Source organism: Cynocephalus volans, chromosome 1 (assembly GCF_027409185.1).
Source record: "Cynocephalus volans isolate mCynVol1 chromosome 1, mCynVol1.pri, whole genome shotgun sequence".
In the NCBI taxonomy this organism is placed as follows: domain Eukaryota; kingdom Metazoa; phylum Chordata; class Mammalia; order Dermoptera; family Cynocephalidae; genus Cynocephalus; species Cynocephalus volans.
This window is the reverse complement of record NC_084460.1, coordinates 295317652-295333119: the sequence shown is the minus strand read 5'-3', so window position 1 is coordinate 295333119 and position 15468 is coordinate 295317652. Positions and strand designations below refer to the sequence as shown.

The 15468-nt window shown below is 51.8% G+C and overlaps 1 protein-coding gene across 13 annotated transcripts in view; it reads right to left on the bottom strand.

Annotated features, from left to right (window-relative positions):
- The window catches only part of DGKD (diacylglycerol kinase delta), a 109750-nt gene that overhangs the window by 19739 nt on the left and 74543 nt on the right, over positions 1-15468 (bottom strand). For all 13 annotated transcript variants that reach the window (XR_010022977.1, XM_063091267.1, XM_063091239.1 and 10 more), the window contains 12 exons: positions 15095-15199; positions 14684-14816; positions 13566-13672; positions 13044-13169; positions 12131-12233; positions 11292-11454; positions 7959-8067; positions 3358-3497; positions 2263-2347; positions 729-823; positions 547-646; positions 194-467 (listed from right to left, as the gene is read on the bottom strand). Coding sequence is in view for 12 of the 13 variants with exons in the window: in XM_063091267.1 (XP_062947337.1) it covers positions 194-467; positions 547-646; positions 729-823; positions 2263-2347; positions 3358-3497; positions 7959-8067; positions 11292-11454; positions 12131-12233; positions 13044-13169; positions 13566-13672; positions 14684-14816; positions 15095-15199 (1540 nt within the window). In the remaining variant the exon portion in view is untranslated. The remainder of the gene's footprint in view (positions 1-193; positions 468-546; positions 647-728; positions 824-2262; positions 2348-3357; positions 3498-7958; positions 8068-11291; positions 11455-12130; positions 12234-13043; positions 13170-13565; positions 13673-14683; positions 14817-15094; positions 15200-15468) is intronic.

Genomic DNA, 15468 nt, shown 5'->3' with positions numbered 1-15468 from the left:
GGTGAAAATGGCCGAGGACCAGCAAACTTGCTGAGGAGGGGCCTGGGGGTCTGAGTGGGGGAGGAGACAGTGAAGGTCCCAGGCCACGTGGATTTTCCAGTGTGTTCTTTTTGGGCTATCACCATGTTCGGGGGGAAACCAGCAATGCCCAGAGCTTGCCTAAAGAAAGTCACCCCACTGTCACAGCGATTACCTTTCTCCGTGTGCTCTATGATCTGGCGAATTGCCTTCTTCAGGCTGTTGGCTCTCAGCATGAGTTGCTCCCGAGGCCGGAATATCTGGGGCCGGGCCGGGCACGCCGACCCCACTGAGCGGTCCCCGGAGGGGCTACAGATGCTGCCCGCCCCGTCTCCATCTTCAGCCTCCTCGGCAATGGTGGGGGGCGGGTTGGACAGAGAGGACGAGGCCTGGGACTCATCATCCAAGGTCTTGAGGAGAGAGTCCAGCTTCTCTTTCAGGACCGAGCACTGGGCGGGGAGTGACACGGCATGGAGATCGTGCTTCCCCAAGTCTGGACACCCCTCCCACCCGGGGCCCAGGACGGACCTTCTTGGCCATGGCCTCTGACTCCTCGGAGCTCTCAGTCGTCTTCTCGTAGGCCTTCCCCACCCGGGCCACAAAGTCCTTCACGGTCTCACATAGCACTCTGCAGGAGGGACAGGCCACTCCTGGAGGGACAGCTCAGGCTGGCCAAGCCCCTGCCTCCCCCAAGGCCACCAGGCACTCACTTGGCTGATGAGATCACCACTGAGTGCTGGTCCGAGGTCAGGATTTTAGAAAGATGGGCTGCCACCGAGTCTTCATAGAACAGAATTTGCTGCACCTGCAACCAACCCAAAACAGCATGGGGGCTTTTAGTCTCTGTGATTGTGAGCCCCGTGATGCTGAGCCCAGTGATGGTCTCACCCACTTCCTGCTGGTGCAGGCCTGGAAAGATGGCTTTTTCCTAACAGACACGGTCTCAGCCAGCCAAAGCCTCAACTTGCTTCGTGCGCTAACATGAGATCCCCCAGTGCTATGTGAAAGATTTCAAAAGCTTGGTCAAAGCCATGGACAAACTGAAAAGGAGACTCTTAAAAAAGAACATGTCAAAATATACAAACAGCATGTGCTTTAGTATGAGATCACCTCAGCAGCCTGTGCTGGGAACTTCTGTCTTTAATCCCATTTCAGTTAGAGTAACACCGTGGCAGGCAGGCTCCGGGACCTGGGCTGCATTCACAGCAGATGCCACGTTTCTACCTGGCTGTAGGTTCTATCGTGCTGTGAGCTATCCCCTTCACCACTCGCTGCCTGCTGAACCAGGAGCTCTGCCCTGTGTAATGATGGCTCTCTCCAGGCCCTGGCCCCAGGGCTGGCAAACTTTACCACTGGCCTGATATTGAGTAGTCTAGGCTTTGTACACATATTCTTCCTCTTAAATCTTGAAAACACAAACAAAAAATTTTTTAAAGTATAAAAGAAAACAAGTGTACATACACACACACACAATTTTAAAAATAAAAAAAAATCTTGAAAAATGTACAAAACGTTCTTGGCTCGGAAAGCCTTGTCGAGTACACGTGGGCAGATTCGGCCTGTGGACCTCATTTGCTGCCGTAGGCCCTGATAAAGGCTCCCCTCTCTCTAGTGCCCTTGACCCTCTCAACCCAGAGACTGCCGTGGGCAGAGTCCTCTCTCACACTTGGCTAGTGGCCAGCCCGCCCAGAGGAGCCAAGCACAGCCGTGCCCAGCACTGCCCCAGTGCAGGACATAGAATACAGAAGACCAAGTCTGTGCCCTTAGGGAACCGACAGCACAGAGTTAAAACATGGCAGTAACAACTACCAGACAGGAAGAACTCGGCACTGAACTAGAGTCAGCTACTGGAAGGGGCAACAGGCGTGGAGGGCACCTGGGCCACTGCACATGTCCCAGAGGACTGATGTGGCAGGGGGGCTGGGGCACTCGGGCATCGGGGGGAGGGGGAGGACAAACACAGACCCAACAGGGGCCTCTGAGAGGATGCACCAGGAGAACAGGAGTCACAGGGACACTCATTAGGAGGGCCCCCCAAATCCTGGTGAGAACTCCAGGAAACCTCTAGATGGTTACGAGGCCCAAGAGTCCTCTGTGAAGGGAAGTTAGAATCCACTGGCCTCTAGCTCGGCCTCAGTTCACTTGCGCCTCTGGGGCTCACTATTACAGCCCATCACCAGAGGGGCCGAGGAGGACAGTGAGATCATGCAAGCAGGGTTTAAAGAGCAACCTGGCAATGAGTACCTCAGAATCCTCACTGAAGTCTTCAGTGACGGTGGAGGAGGAGGCCTGCCGAGGGAGTCTGCTCTCGTACGCCATGATGCTCCACCTGCACACGCACAAGGTCAGCTCCAGCCAGGCCTCCACGAGCATGGGCAGCTGTGGACGGCTGGGGACATGCAGACCCCCAAGGGCAGACCCTGCACCACCTCCCCTTTCCTGGCCTGGGCCCTTCATCTTAGCATAGTTTTGGACTTCACTGTTAAGCCCTTTGTCTGGACTCTGTGACCTGTGGCTTGCCTGAGAACAAATGTCTTCACTCCACAACCAAAAGGGCACACACAACAGCTCCACTGAAAGAGGGGAAATGCACCCCATAAATGGCTGCCCTCGAGATAAGAGGCTCCTCCTGGGAGAAATGGATTTACCTTCCTCAGAGAGCTGCAGACTGCTCAGCCAGCAGCCAGATGGCCCAATGGGGATGAGCATTTCACAGGCACCAAAGGCACACAGCCCTTCCTTAAACAGAGGCAGCCTTGACACAGCAGGGACACTTCAAACCCCACCTGCCATCCGCTCTTCCAGGTGCTGAGCGCGATGAGGAAGCCCCCGCATCAACACCCACGTGCTGCAGGTGCAGGGTTCATGGGAGGCCATGCGTCTAGCTCAGAACTAACAGCATGCCGCTTGAGAAGGGTGCCGACGCACCTCTGAGCACGAGAGGGTGATTGCTCCAGACATGCTCTTCAGAGAACAGAATATGGGGAAATGGAATCGCTCCAATATGCGAGAAGAAGCACTTTGCTGTGGGGGCCTCAGATCCTGGGCTGAGACAGCCAAAGGTTCTCTACAGCCCCGACGGACCTAGGCTTGGCCTCATGAGAAGACCTGGCCATTCTAGGGTGTGGTTCTTAATCCATGTTGTTTTTAACCTTTTCATAATTTAACCAAAAATCAAAGACTACCAGAAAAGGGGAATATATGCTCAGGTCAAATTTTTACAAATAGCTTCAGCGGGTGCATGGTTTCCATAGACCCCAGGTGAAGAGCACGTGGCCAAGGAGACCTGTTTCTCAAAAGAGCGTCCCCTCATGCAGCGGTAGAGCATGTCCCACTCACCTGTCCAACATCTTGGTGCTCGCTCTTTCCAGCTTTTCCAGGATCTGGGGGAGCTGGGCGTCGTCATCACAGGCCGAGCCCCAGCCAAGCACACGTGCCAGGTCGTTCCCTGTCCCGAGGGGCAGCACCCCCAGCTGGCACTGACAGGGACAGTGGTAAAGACATGTGTCAGTCAGTCAGCTGGAAAGGGGAGCTGTCTCCACCATGCCCACTCCATCACCCACAACGATGGCTAAATTAGGTATGTGGGGAATGTGATCTAGAACGGTACGGGGCTTGTCCATCCTAGGCACAGCTCACAAGAGGGGAGAAATAGTCTTTGCCATCTGATTAAAGACGCCAGGGTCATGGACCCCTCTTTCTCCCACAGGCCTCTCCCTTAGCTATTGCCACATCTTGACAATCAACCTTTTTGGACCTCTCGGATCTATGTTTCCAAAATCCCCTTCTTTCCCCACTTTCACTGCTATGACCCCAACCCTGAAGAATCACCCTACAACTCCCCACCACCTGGTTCTCCATCCACCACCACATCTCACAGGCTAACGCCAAATTCATCTTCCAAAACATCTCTAGTATCATTTCACTCTAAAAACATCTTTAGCTTTGGGCCGAGCCCGTGGCGCACTTGGGAGAGTGCGGCGCTGGCAGCGCGGCGACGCTCCCACCGCAGGTTCGGATCCTATATAGGACTGGCCGGTGCGCTCACTGGCTGAGTGCCGGTCACAAAAACGACAAAAAAAACAAACAAACAACAAAAAAAACCATCTTTAGCTTCTAAGATCTAAAACATCTGTGGCTTCTAAGTCCCATCAGAAAAAGGTGCCAGGACTGTCCCCAGTCTGGATGCTGACTTCAAGCATGCCCCAGGGCTGAGTCTGCATCCACTCCCCAGACAAACCTCAGAAGCTGTTCACGTCTCACCCTCCACTGGGAATTCCCACCCCAGATCCCCCATTGAAACCCCACCATACCAACTACGTGCTTAGGAGGCCTCCCTGCTATGGGTTAAATGGGTCCCCCAAAAGTGCCTGTGTTGGAAACTTGACCCCTATTGTAACAGTGTTAAGAGGGTGGGAAATCCAATTATGGTATTTGAAAGGTAGGGGCTTTAAGAGGTGACTGGATCATGAGGACCACATTCTCATAAATGGATTAATCCACTCATGATGTAATGTGTTAATGGATTAATGGGTTATCATGGGCATAGACCAGTGGCTTTACAAGAAGAGCACATGAAAGAGTTCTTGCCATTCTCACCATGTGACACCGTGCATAGCCACGGGACTCTGTACAGAGCCCCCACCAAGAAGAAGGCTTTCACCAGATGTGCCCCCTATACCTTGAATTTCCCAGCCTCCAAAACTATGAGAAATAAACCTCTTTTCTTTATACATTACTCAGGCTCAGGTATTCTGTCATAAGCAACACAAGACACACAAGTACGCTCCCTAAGTGCTGGTTGCCCAGAACGAGCTCACAATGCAGCTGACAATGCAGCGATGGCCAGTCTTCATGGCCTCAGGGGCAGTCTGTGGAGAAGGGCACAGGTCCTCGAGGTGGGTGGGGACCACGTCCTTGCCCTCCCTGCAGCACTGCATAGCTCTCTGTTCTCCGGAGGCTCAGCGACCACGTGCAGGGCCCTGGGCCATGCGGGGGTGGCAAGTGCAAAGGAAGGTCCTGCCTTACCCAGAGGACAGTCTGGTGGGCAGGAGGCAGGAGCGTGCACGTGCAGACACCACAGCCAACATGGCAAAGGGCAACAGGGCACCCAACAGGGGCTGGAGGCCTCCGTGAAGGCTTCCTGGGCCTTACAGGAAAAGGAGCAGGTGGCACATAAAGGCACAAGTGGTGTTCCAGGTGGTGAAGTAACGCACCTGTGAAGGGTATGTCAGAGCTCAGTGAAGAGATGAGTAGTGAGGACACAGGAAGACAGAGAAGGAGATAATTAGGAAGCAAATCTGGGACTCCGGTAAACTCCACTGCAAGCCTGGCCTTTATCCTAAAGCCAAGGAAGCCGCCTCACAACCTAAGGAGGGTGCATGGGCAGAGCTGCCCCAGGAAAGGTTGCCTGGTGAGCTGTGGATGGATAGAGACACACCCAGCAGCACACCAGTGACCAGGAAACAACAGCGGGGCTGGGGACAGTGGGGTGGCAGGACAGGACCCAGCAATCAGCTAAAAATGGGGAGGGAAGAAGACGGGGGGAATCAAGAACAACTGTCAGATTTCTAGCTCAGACAACCGGATGGATAATGTTTTCAGACTCCAAGGAAAGGAATACGGGGCAGGGCTGAGCAGCGGCTCAGTGCTGGAAACTTGCGGCACCGGGAAACCTCCAGAGAGGCCCAGGCTCAATGGTGAGTGGGGCGTCCCCAGGACAGAGACAGCAGCGAGAGCCCTGCAAGTTACTGAGGAAGAGCAAGAGCGTGAAGAATGAGGAGAGGCCTCAGTAAGGCTCTGAGGACACAGCACTTAAATGGTTGGTGAGGAGGGGGAAGCCACCACCAAGAAAGGGCAGCCAGGAAGAGAGGAAACCAGGGGAAGCCAGGGGAGAGGGAGGGAGTGGCCAGAGCACCCAGTGCCATGCAGAAACCCAAGGAGATAAATATTCACTGAATTCAGCTGAATGAACGAAAATGAAAATGACCACAGGTTTACTGTCTTCCTAACTAGCCACAGTATTGCAAATAATCCACAAAAACAACAAAACGTGAAATTGGATCTAAGGGGACGGCTCTAATTCCACCACGAGAGGGCGCTGTTACTCTCTCCCCGCAGCCGGCCCGGAAGCCTTTCGCTGCCCGAGAGTCCGGTCATCCGTCCCCGCTCCAGAGTCACAGCAGAGTCCGCCCACCTGGAAACACCACCAGGCCAGTGGGGCTGGGCAGAGGACACGAAATCACTGAAAACCACATTCAACTCACACAGATTTGATTTTTTTAAAAAAGGGACCATAATAAACATAGTTTAAGAAAACATGGATGAATAATTTTCATAGTCTTGGGTATGAGCATGTTTCTCAATATGACAGAAACAACAAAAATCATGAAGGAAATGACAAAAAAAAAAAAAAAAAAGCATGTTGAAGACAAATGACAAACCAGGAAAAAAATATCTGCATTGACAGAAAAGTAGTTAATATAACAATAATCTATAGAAATCAATTTTTGGGGGGAAAAAAGGTGAATACCACAATTTTGAGGCAAAAAAAAAAAACAGTTAATTCATTTCAAAATTCATAGTCTACTGAGATGTTTGACGTCACCAATAACTAAAGAAATGAAAGTAAGACATTTTTTTGTCTACTTAGTTGGTTGGGCAAAAACCAAAGAGATAAACGACATGGGCAGCCTGGGGGAAAGGACAGTTCTCTATGGCATCAGGAATGTAAACGGGTACAGCCCTAATGGACAGCAGTTCAGCAATTCATATCAAAAGTTAAATCTTGGTGCCCTTCGAAAAAGAAAGTAATTGGGAAGCTTATACAGTCATCCCTCAGTACGTGCAGGGGATTGGTGCCAGGACCTCCCGTGGATACCAAAATCTGCAGAGGTTTGAGTCCCTTACATAAAATGGCTCAATATTCGCATATAACCTACACACATCCTCCCATAAGCTTTAAATCATCTCCAGATTATTTATAATACCTAATACAACGTAAATGCTGTGTAAATAGCTGTTATACTATTGTTTAGGGAACAATGACAAGGGGAAAAGTCTATGTGTTCAGTATAGATGCAATTCTTTTCTTGGGATATTTCTAATCCACAGTTGGTTGAATCCACAGATGTAGAACCCACAGGGCCAACTGTACGTGGTTTCACCAGAGTTGTCCTTACCAAGCAATCTAAGTGTCCACCCAAAGGGGGGACATAAGCTAACCCAGGGTGCCCAGATCCATCCAGTGAAAAACTATCACACAGATCTTCACTTATTGGTGTAGAGTGGAAGGTATCCATACATACTGTTGATTTTTAAAACACTAACAGAACAGCATGGGTAACTTGAGTCCATTTAAATTAAAACTGCATTATACATTATAATATATGTATTTTGATCGAGAGAAGTCTGAAATATAGTCACTAAAGTATTAGCCATGGCTAATTACCTGACGAAGGGGTGGCTAAGAGTGAAAATTCAATGAATATAATGAACACTTTTTAAAATACACAATCAGGAAAATCTATTTTTATTTTAATACAAAAAGCTAGGTTCAATGAATCATAACTGACTTGAGAAGCCCCCTCCTCACAAGCAAGAGGCATCAGGCAATCAATCACATCACTACCCAGGAAAGAGCTGGCAGGGGCACAGGAGGGACAACAGCCCCAGCCAGACTTGCTTCCTCAGCTAGGAGTTTGTGGACTTCTGTTTTTGTAGCTGCCTTTACTACCAACTGTGAAATTCCAATCCATACGTCACAGCTGGTTCCCCAGGGCCTTCAATGCCATCGGGCTGCCCACTCTCCTCTGCTCTCCTCCTTGCCACGACCTGCACAACCTCCAATGTCTGGTCCCACCAGAGAACAGACGCTCCGAGATCAGGAGCTGACCTGGGCACCCCTCTCCCCTGGGCTGGTCTCCCTCCCATCCAGGTACCTGTTTGTGAAGGTTGAGGCTGTCGATTTCAGAGAGGACCCAGCCAACACTGCCATCCCCACCACAAACCAGAATCCGAAACGTGTCAAACTTCTGGAATAACCGTAAGCTGCAGAGAAAATAGTCAGTGTAATGACGTGCATTCTACAGGACAAATGATGGGCTTGTCCAGCCTGGGCCAAAGGAGCCACCTGCTCCTCACGGCTGCTTGTGCATCAGCGGTCGAGCCCAGGTGTGCAAGGCTCTGCCACATGGCATTGGCTGTCTGCATGGCCCCTCCACTCATGGCCCACTGTGTCAAGATGGATGACAGCAGCACTAGGGCCCAGCCAACCCCTCCAACCAGGGCCACAGTCCACCCAGGCATGAGACAACTCAGCCCTGGTAAGCTGCTGGATCTTTGGCAGATGAAGCAGACTCAACAGTGCACCAACATCTCACCTCGCTCAGATGCCAGCTTCTGCCCAGGTGCACGGGCACAGACTTCTACAGCCCAGGCCACTGCCCACACGGCCCACCCTATGTCACTGTCCCTCAACTGCCCCATTCACACGCTGCTCCTGCTGACCATTCCCACCATGTCCTCTGGGCAGCCTTGCACCCTCAGCTCCTACACCCACCCACCCTCCAGGCTGCACAGCCAGGTTTCTGCCTGGCACCCGCTCTGGTCACTCAGGAGCCCCAGGCAGATCTGCCCAGCTTTACCTGTCCATTCTGCAGCACCAATGCCCAGGCCGCCCAATCCTCCAGGAGACATGACCTGCACCTCCTCCCCTCGTAACTCCTTCTCAGCCTCCTTCCTGAGCTCCTCCCAATCACCCTGCCCCTCCCAAGCAGTGTCCCCACTCGGACCGCCACTGCCACTGTCTGCTCACTCCTCACCTTCTTCCTGTGTGACCTTGTCCACACTTTGGCTTCAAGGACCACACAGGTGCTGATGACCTTGAATCAACACCCCCAGGTTGCTCCTGAAGCCCGACACTTGCACCTGTCCAGCAGAACACACTGCCTCCAACGGGACACGTCCCTCCTCAGAGAACAGCAGCACCACCACCAGCAAGCTCGCAGCCAAAACCCTCCCCCTCCCAGCCTGTGGCCCGGCCCAGCCCACTAAGCCACGGCTGAGTTTAGGCCACCATCGAGTCTGTAGAGTCCTACAGGAGCCTCCCGACCTACCTCGTGTCTCTCCAGACGCCTCCCATTTGGGCTCCCAAGGAGATATTTCAGAAACATGAGTCTCATCAAGTGTCTCGCTTTAAGAGGTTGCCCCTCGTTCAAAGGAAAAGGTCAGACCTCTCGGCCACCACCTGCAGCCCTCACTGACCTGCAGCTGCCCACCTTTCTGCCCTGACACCTGCTGCTCCCCTGGCTCAGCCCAGTCCCCTTCCCCCCATGTCCCCTCCTGCCTTTGTCTCTGCACCTATGGTGCCCTCTGCCCGGAGGGCCCCCTCCTCCCTCTCAGCTCTCTTCAGATTCTAGCCCAGCGGAGAGACTGAGACCCCAGTGTGATTTATACATCCCCTCTCTGGGTGCCAAAGAATCTGTAAGTCGCCCCACCGAACTGTCAGATTACCCTGCTGTGGGATCCTGACATCCACGTCCACACCCCCAGCTGCTGACCTTGTATGCCCCACCCAGAGCTCAGAGCCTGACCCAGAGTGGGGACTCAGAAGACAAGCAGAGGGCTGACAGGTTAGTTCAGTTGATCCGAGCATGGTGATAATAACACGAAGGGCCAGGGTTCAAACCAGCCAGCCGCCAAAAAAAAAAAATGACAAGTGGGGACGAATGACGTGGCACTAAACTTGGGGTATGAACAGAGAAGTTCTGAGCAGCAAGGCTGCACCTGACCTTCAAGATCCGAGAGAAAGGGCCACATACATTCCTTTGAGGACACTGACATACGTGAGGCCCCGGCTCTCTGGAGAAGAGACACTAAGGACAGCCGGGAGGCGGAAGGTGGCAGCAGCGGCCTTGGTCCTGTGATGAGCTGTGGGAGATCAGGTGCTCCCGGAAGCAGCAAGTGGCTCCGTTCACCCGTTACGCCTCTGGAGGCTTCTGAAGTTGTCTCATCTTATCGAGGGCTGCGTGCTTGCTAACACTACTAATTTACTATTTTCAAGTTCTGCTGTGTAGCCTCCCCTGCCCAGAGCCGCTTCAAAGCACCCACCTGACATCCCTGGTACCACGATGAATGACAACCCGAGCCTGCTCGAAGTATCATGACAAGGGATGTGTGATACCTCCACTTCCCCACTTTTTAACTAAACTTATTTGTCAACCTAGTGATGAACATGATCCTGCATCATTCAGATAAGAGGTCTACCTGCAGAAGTTCGGAGAGTGCTGCCTTTGAGGAAACACACTTGAGAGAAAATCCACACATGAGACACCAAAGGAGCAGCGTTCCAGGAATGAAGAGTAGCATGGCCCTCCCCAACCCGGGCACATCAGCCAAGGACATGCAGCAAGTCAGGCCAGGCTCACATCGCAGCGGCATATGCTCCCAAAACAACACATCCTTGATTCCTCCCCGCAAGATACACACCAGACGACAGGTTCCACAAGCACTATCCCTACAAAAACCCTGGATGATCTCCCTGAAACACCAGAGAGGCCTCATAGAGCTCCTATCTTGAATTGGCACTTCCAAATTAGTTCAAATGGCAAATTTTACAGAAGCAGCTTTCTACAAACCTATACGATGTACAAAACCAAAAAGAACATGGCTCTCCAGCAAGCAGATGCAGAGTATAATTCCTCTGCTGCATCTGGGCCCTCACAGGTCCCTGCCTCGTGGCACCTGCAAGCTGAGGCTCTCGTGCCTCCCAATAGGAAAAAGCTGCCTTCTGGCCTCACTGGAGAAAAGCATCTTCCTCACTACTCAGCAGCCGTTAAAAAGAATGAGGCTGATCTGTAACCACCGACATAAAGCATACCCACAATGTCATATGCTGGTAGACATGGAAATCGACAACAGGCAGGACAGGGCCCTACTTTGCGTAAAAGCTGTTAAAGCTGGAAGCATGCGCACCTCTACTTTTTCTTGTCTGTCTTTCTGTTTTCGGCAGCTGGCTGGTCAGGGGATCCAAACTCTTGGCCTTGGTGTTATCAGCACCACACTCTACCCAAGTGAGCTCACCAGCCAGCTGCACACACCCCTATACAGTAAGGGTGGGCACCTCTATGAGTACAATTTGGGGAGGGGGCAGTTCAAGAAGGACAACTTTCCTTTCTTAAAAATACCTGTATCTCTGGTCTTTGTTTAATAAGCACATACTTTCTACAAAATTTAATAAACACCAAGAAAGATACATTTTATAAGCTTCTTACCCAAGGTGTGGTCCTCCATTCATGAGGTCAAAGACCTGGGCAGGGTTCAGCAGCTGTTTGAATCTTCTTAGGAACTTCACACCCTGGTTGTCCCCACTTTTTGAATTGACGAAGACCAACAGTGGGCTTGTGCAAGACGGAGGACATGTGGCCTTCCAGAAGCCTGGATGTCAGAACAGAAGAAAATTTACAAGCCACAGAAGACACTGAGGGCACTGTTGATTGAATAAGCAGCAACAGACACCCCAAGGGACACACACCTCACATGTGCACGCCCAGGAAGTCACAAGAGATTAGTGACCACAGTTCCGTACGGCCATTGCTCACATGTAAGGAGCAGGCCCATCCCATCCGACTCACGTTCATGAAGACTCTAGATTTCACCTCACTGCTCTCGTCTTCTGCCCCAATCTGCTGGAGCTGATTTCCTCTGGGACACATACTCTGCCGTCCCCCCTCCCACCAGTACTTGTCAACACATATCACACGCGCCAGCCGGACACACGAGAGCAACCCCAAGCCAATGTGCCAGTGTCTGCCCCAGACAGAGACAGGCACAGCCCCACGGCAGATGCAAAGGCCTTAGACTTGGCTTCCAACTGCGCAGTCGATGGCCAACTGTGCCTGTCACCTTCACAAGCAGAGCCAGCCTCCAGCTTTGCGTGTGTCTAATGGCAACTACTGGGACACCGTGCACTGGCACCATGCCCCTGGGCTGTGCCTGGCCTCTCGCTGGCCACAGCTCACCAAGCTGTCTGACTGTAGAGCTGGAGAGGGGAGCACACACGGGGACGCAGGCATGCAGAGATGGCAGAGAATGGCATGCGCATGGCACCCACCGTCCGAGTCGATGCTGTTGAGGGCCGTGGGAGGGATGACCGACACCTTACACAGGCCCAGTGGGCACTTGGTCACTAAGGATTCTTTACATGACGTGTGAACCTGCAATAAGAGCCCATTTGTCACCAGGTGTCACCACATCCTTCACATAACAAACAAGCCACTGCGGGAGGTGGGTGCACTCAGAGCCAGCTGTCCCACTCCCGTCAACGTGCCCATGTCCTGGTTTTGCACTTGAGAAGGCATGACACAGAAATGCTGGAGGAGACCCAGTCATGGCTCACACCTTTGTGGCCTAAAGTCCTGTTCCTGACCCTTCATGCCCCTTTAACCACCACTGACTTCGACTTCCAGGACCAGATTGGGCTCCGGAGGCAACGTGCCTTTGAGTGGCCACCTGTGCCAGGCTCCACTTGCCTCTCCTTGGGGACGCATCTCCCCCGACAGGCTGTGACTATGCCCAGAACTGGGTGAGAGGCTCCACAGGCTGCTGTCATCACTGAATGTGGCCCAGTGCAAGCCTCTAAGAAGAGCCTCTAGAGCTTTCTGCTTCCATACTGCAGAAGCGGTCGCTACCCTGCCACAACATGGCTGCATGCCGTATGACGCAGCTGTGACATCTGTTATGAAGACACATTTACATGCATCTAAAATGCAGGACTATATTCAAGAGAAACACGCACTTAAAAAAAAGTCAAGAATGAGAATGACCAGACAGAAAAGGGAAAGTCAGGTCACCGGACAGTCCAAAAAACAGACTCCCAGAACTGGAAAGGCCTCTGGGGTGAATTCACTCAGATTCAGGAGGATGAAGCCACAGCGCGAGACATACAGGTAAAGGCCTGTGTGGCACCATGGAGAACAGCCTGTCTCCACCAAACCGCGGCAGGAGCAGGCAGGCAGTCCACTCACCATGGCCTTGCACCAGAGGCAGCGCCAGTCCTGTAGGCGCAGCACGCTGCCACAAGTCTTGTCACACACTGTGCACTTGGCACTCACAGGCAGGTTTCCTTCCAGCCACTGGTGGGGCATGGCAATCTGCAAACCAAGCAGAGATGCATGCTAGGGATGTCCCCAGAGCCCAGGCTACAAGGCCAGGCAGGAGCTCTGGAGCAAAAACACTCATTGAGAACTCAGCCAAGATCCTCTTCCCAAAACAAGATCCTTCCCTGGTGGCAAGTGAAGGGCAGTGGGGGCAGGGCCTGTCAAGTGCCGTCTACACCACAGTTCCTGCCAGGGGCACAAAAAGACTCACACGGATCAGGACAGAGCTTGGGGGCACAGCAACCACATGGAGCCCCCAAACACCATCCACAGCATGGCCAACTTATATGGAGTGGCAGGGGAGGACAGAGAAGAGGTTCAGGACGAGGAGTGGTTGTGCAGGTCAGCAGCCCTGCTCAGAGCACCATGGCAGGGTCCCCTTGCACATACCCCATCCTCGTCCTCAATGATGTCCTTTCCAATGGAGGCCAGCGTGGTCCACTTGCAGTTATTGGTTGCGCGCACAGCACACCGTTTGTGGGCCTTAAATTTGCACACTGCAAGAGAAGGAACACGTGAACCTACAAGCTTCATGCTGAGCAGACATGCTGTGTGGACTGTCCTGTCTACGAAAGCTGGGGAAGGAACAAACAGCACCTCCCTCTCTGTGGGCTCTACTGTGAGCTGCCTGGAGGCTGATGACAGCAGAGCAGACAGAAGTGACACCAGACATCAGCTGCAGCCAGGACTCGGCAAACTCTCCCTAATGGGCCAGGGGGTGAACCCTACAGGTTTTGCAGGTTGCATATGTTGTCAGTCATTACTCAGCTCTGCCGCTGTGGCACAGAGGCAACCACAGACAATGCATGCGGCCTCTGACTTATGGTGGTCCGACTTGCAATTTTTCAACTTTATGACTTTGTCTGAACATAACCCCACTATAAATGGAGAAGCATCTGTACTTTTTTACGGACACTGAAATGTGAATTTCATATAATTTTCATGTCACAAAATATTGTTCTTCTTTTGATTGTTTTTCAACCATTTACAAGTGTGAAAGCCAGTCTTAAGCTTGCAAGCTGTGCAAAGCCAGGCAGCAGGCAGGGTCTGGCTACAAGCTATAGCTTGCACTCCCTGCTCTAGTCCACTGCTCCTGCCCCAGGCTGGACACCCTTGCCCAAACACTGCAGTCTTGACCTCAAGGTCTGTAAGACATTTTCATTCCATGGTAGCCACAACCCAATTTACCAAGATAGGGGAGTATAATTACAATGAGGCCAACAGGTATTTTTAAATGTCCTGCCCTCTGTGTTCCCTATGCTTCCTCTTTGTTCCACCTCACTACCTCTTGCCTTCTTCTCACCATGTTCAAGAACTATAAAAAATGATTATACTCTGCAGTAGGCAAAGAAACAAGAAGCATAGAGTCATAAAAGTGACTTTCCCGTTGACGGACTACACGGGGGGCTACGGCTTACTTATGGGGTCTGCATTTGGATTTCTAAGGCTTTACCAAGTAAAATCTCAGGCCAGCTTTCCCAGCAAAATAACATGCTCGTCCTCCTTACCTTCACAGGACAGCCCGTGGGATGTGACCCCAGACAGGGCCTCCCGGCACACGTTGCAATAAGTCGGCCGCGCGTGGGAACAGGCGTACCAGTTGTGCATCCCTGAGAAATGGTCCATGCTGTACTGGGTAGGCTGAGAGAATGAAATAAAGATGGAGAGATAAGACGTCCCTCTGAAACACGAACAGGATTAAATAAAGTATCCAAGAGAGGAGTGGAGGAGGTTTATAAAGAACAAGGTCATAGTCTGACAGGTCTGCCAATGGGACGAGCAACAAGCCTTAGTTTTACGAGGAACGTGCTGAGAAGGTGAGTTCCAGAACGTGCAGATACCCAGATGGCAAGACACTAGGGCGAGGGCAACAGAGGTAAAAACAGGCATCTGTAGAGGGATGCTTTTTCCTTTTTAACCTCAAAATGCTCCCTGTTCTGGATAGTCTTCAGTGCTGCAATCCAATCTTCCATCTCTTTTCTGTTATCAGCACACAAGATGAGCTTCCTACATGGAGTGATGACCTAGAGAAAGGAGAAGAAACACGTTCAACACATCCATGGACAAAGGCAAGTGCCAACAGCTACGAAAAGTTTGAAGAGCTACATCTGGGGGGGAGGCGTGCAAAGCTAAAAGCACACAGCCCTCTCATATATATAGTGAAAAGTTACTATTCTGTTCAGGATTCACACTGAACAGTACACAAAAATTGTTGTCACGAGTCACTAAAAATCAAGCACAATCTCAAACCAAAAAGACCATCAAATTTAGTTTACGTATTCATCACCAGTAA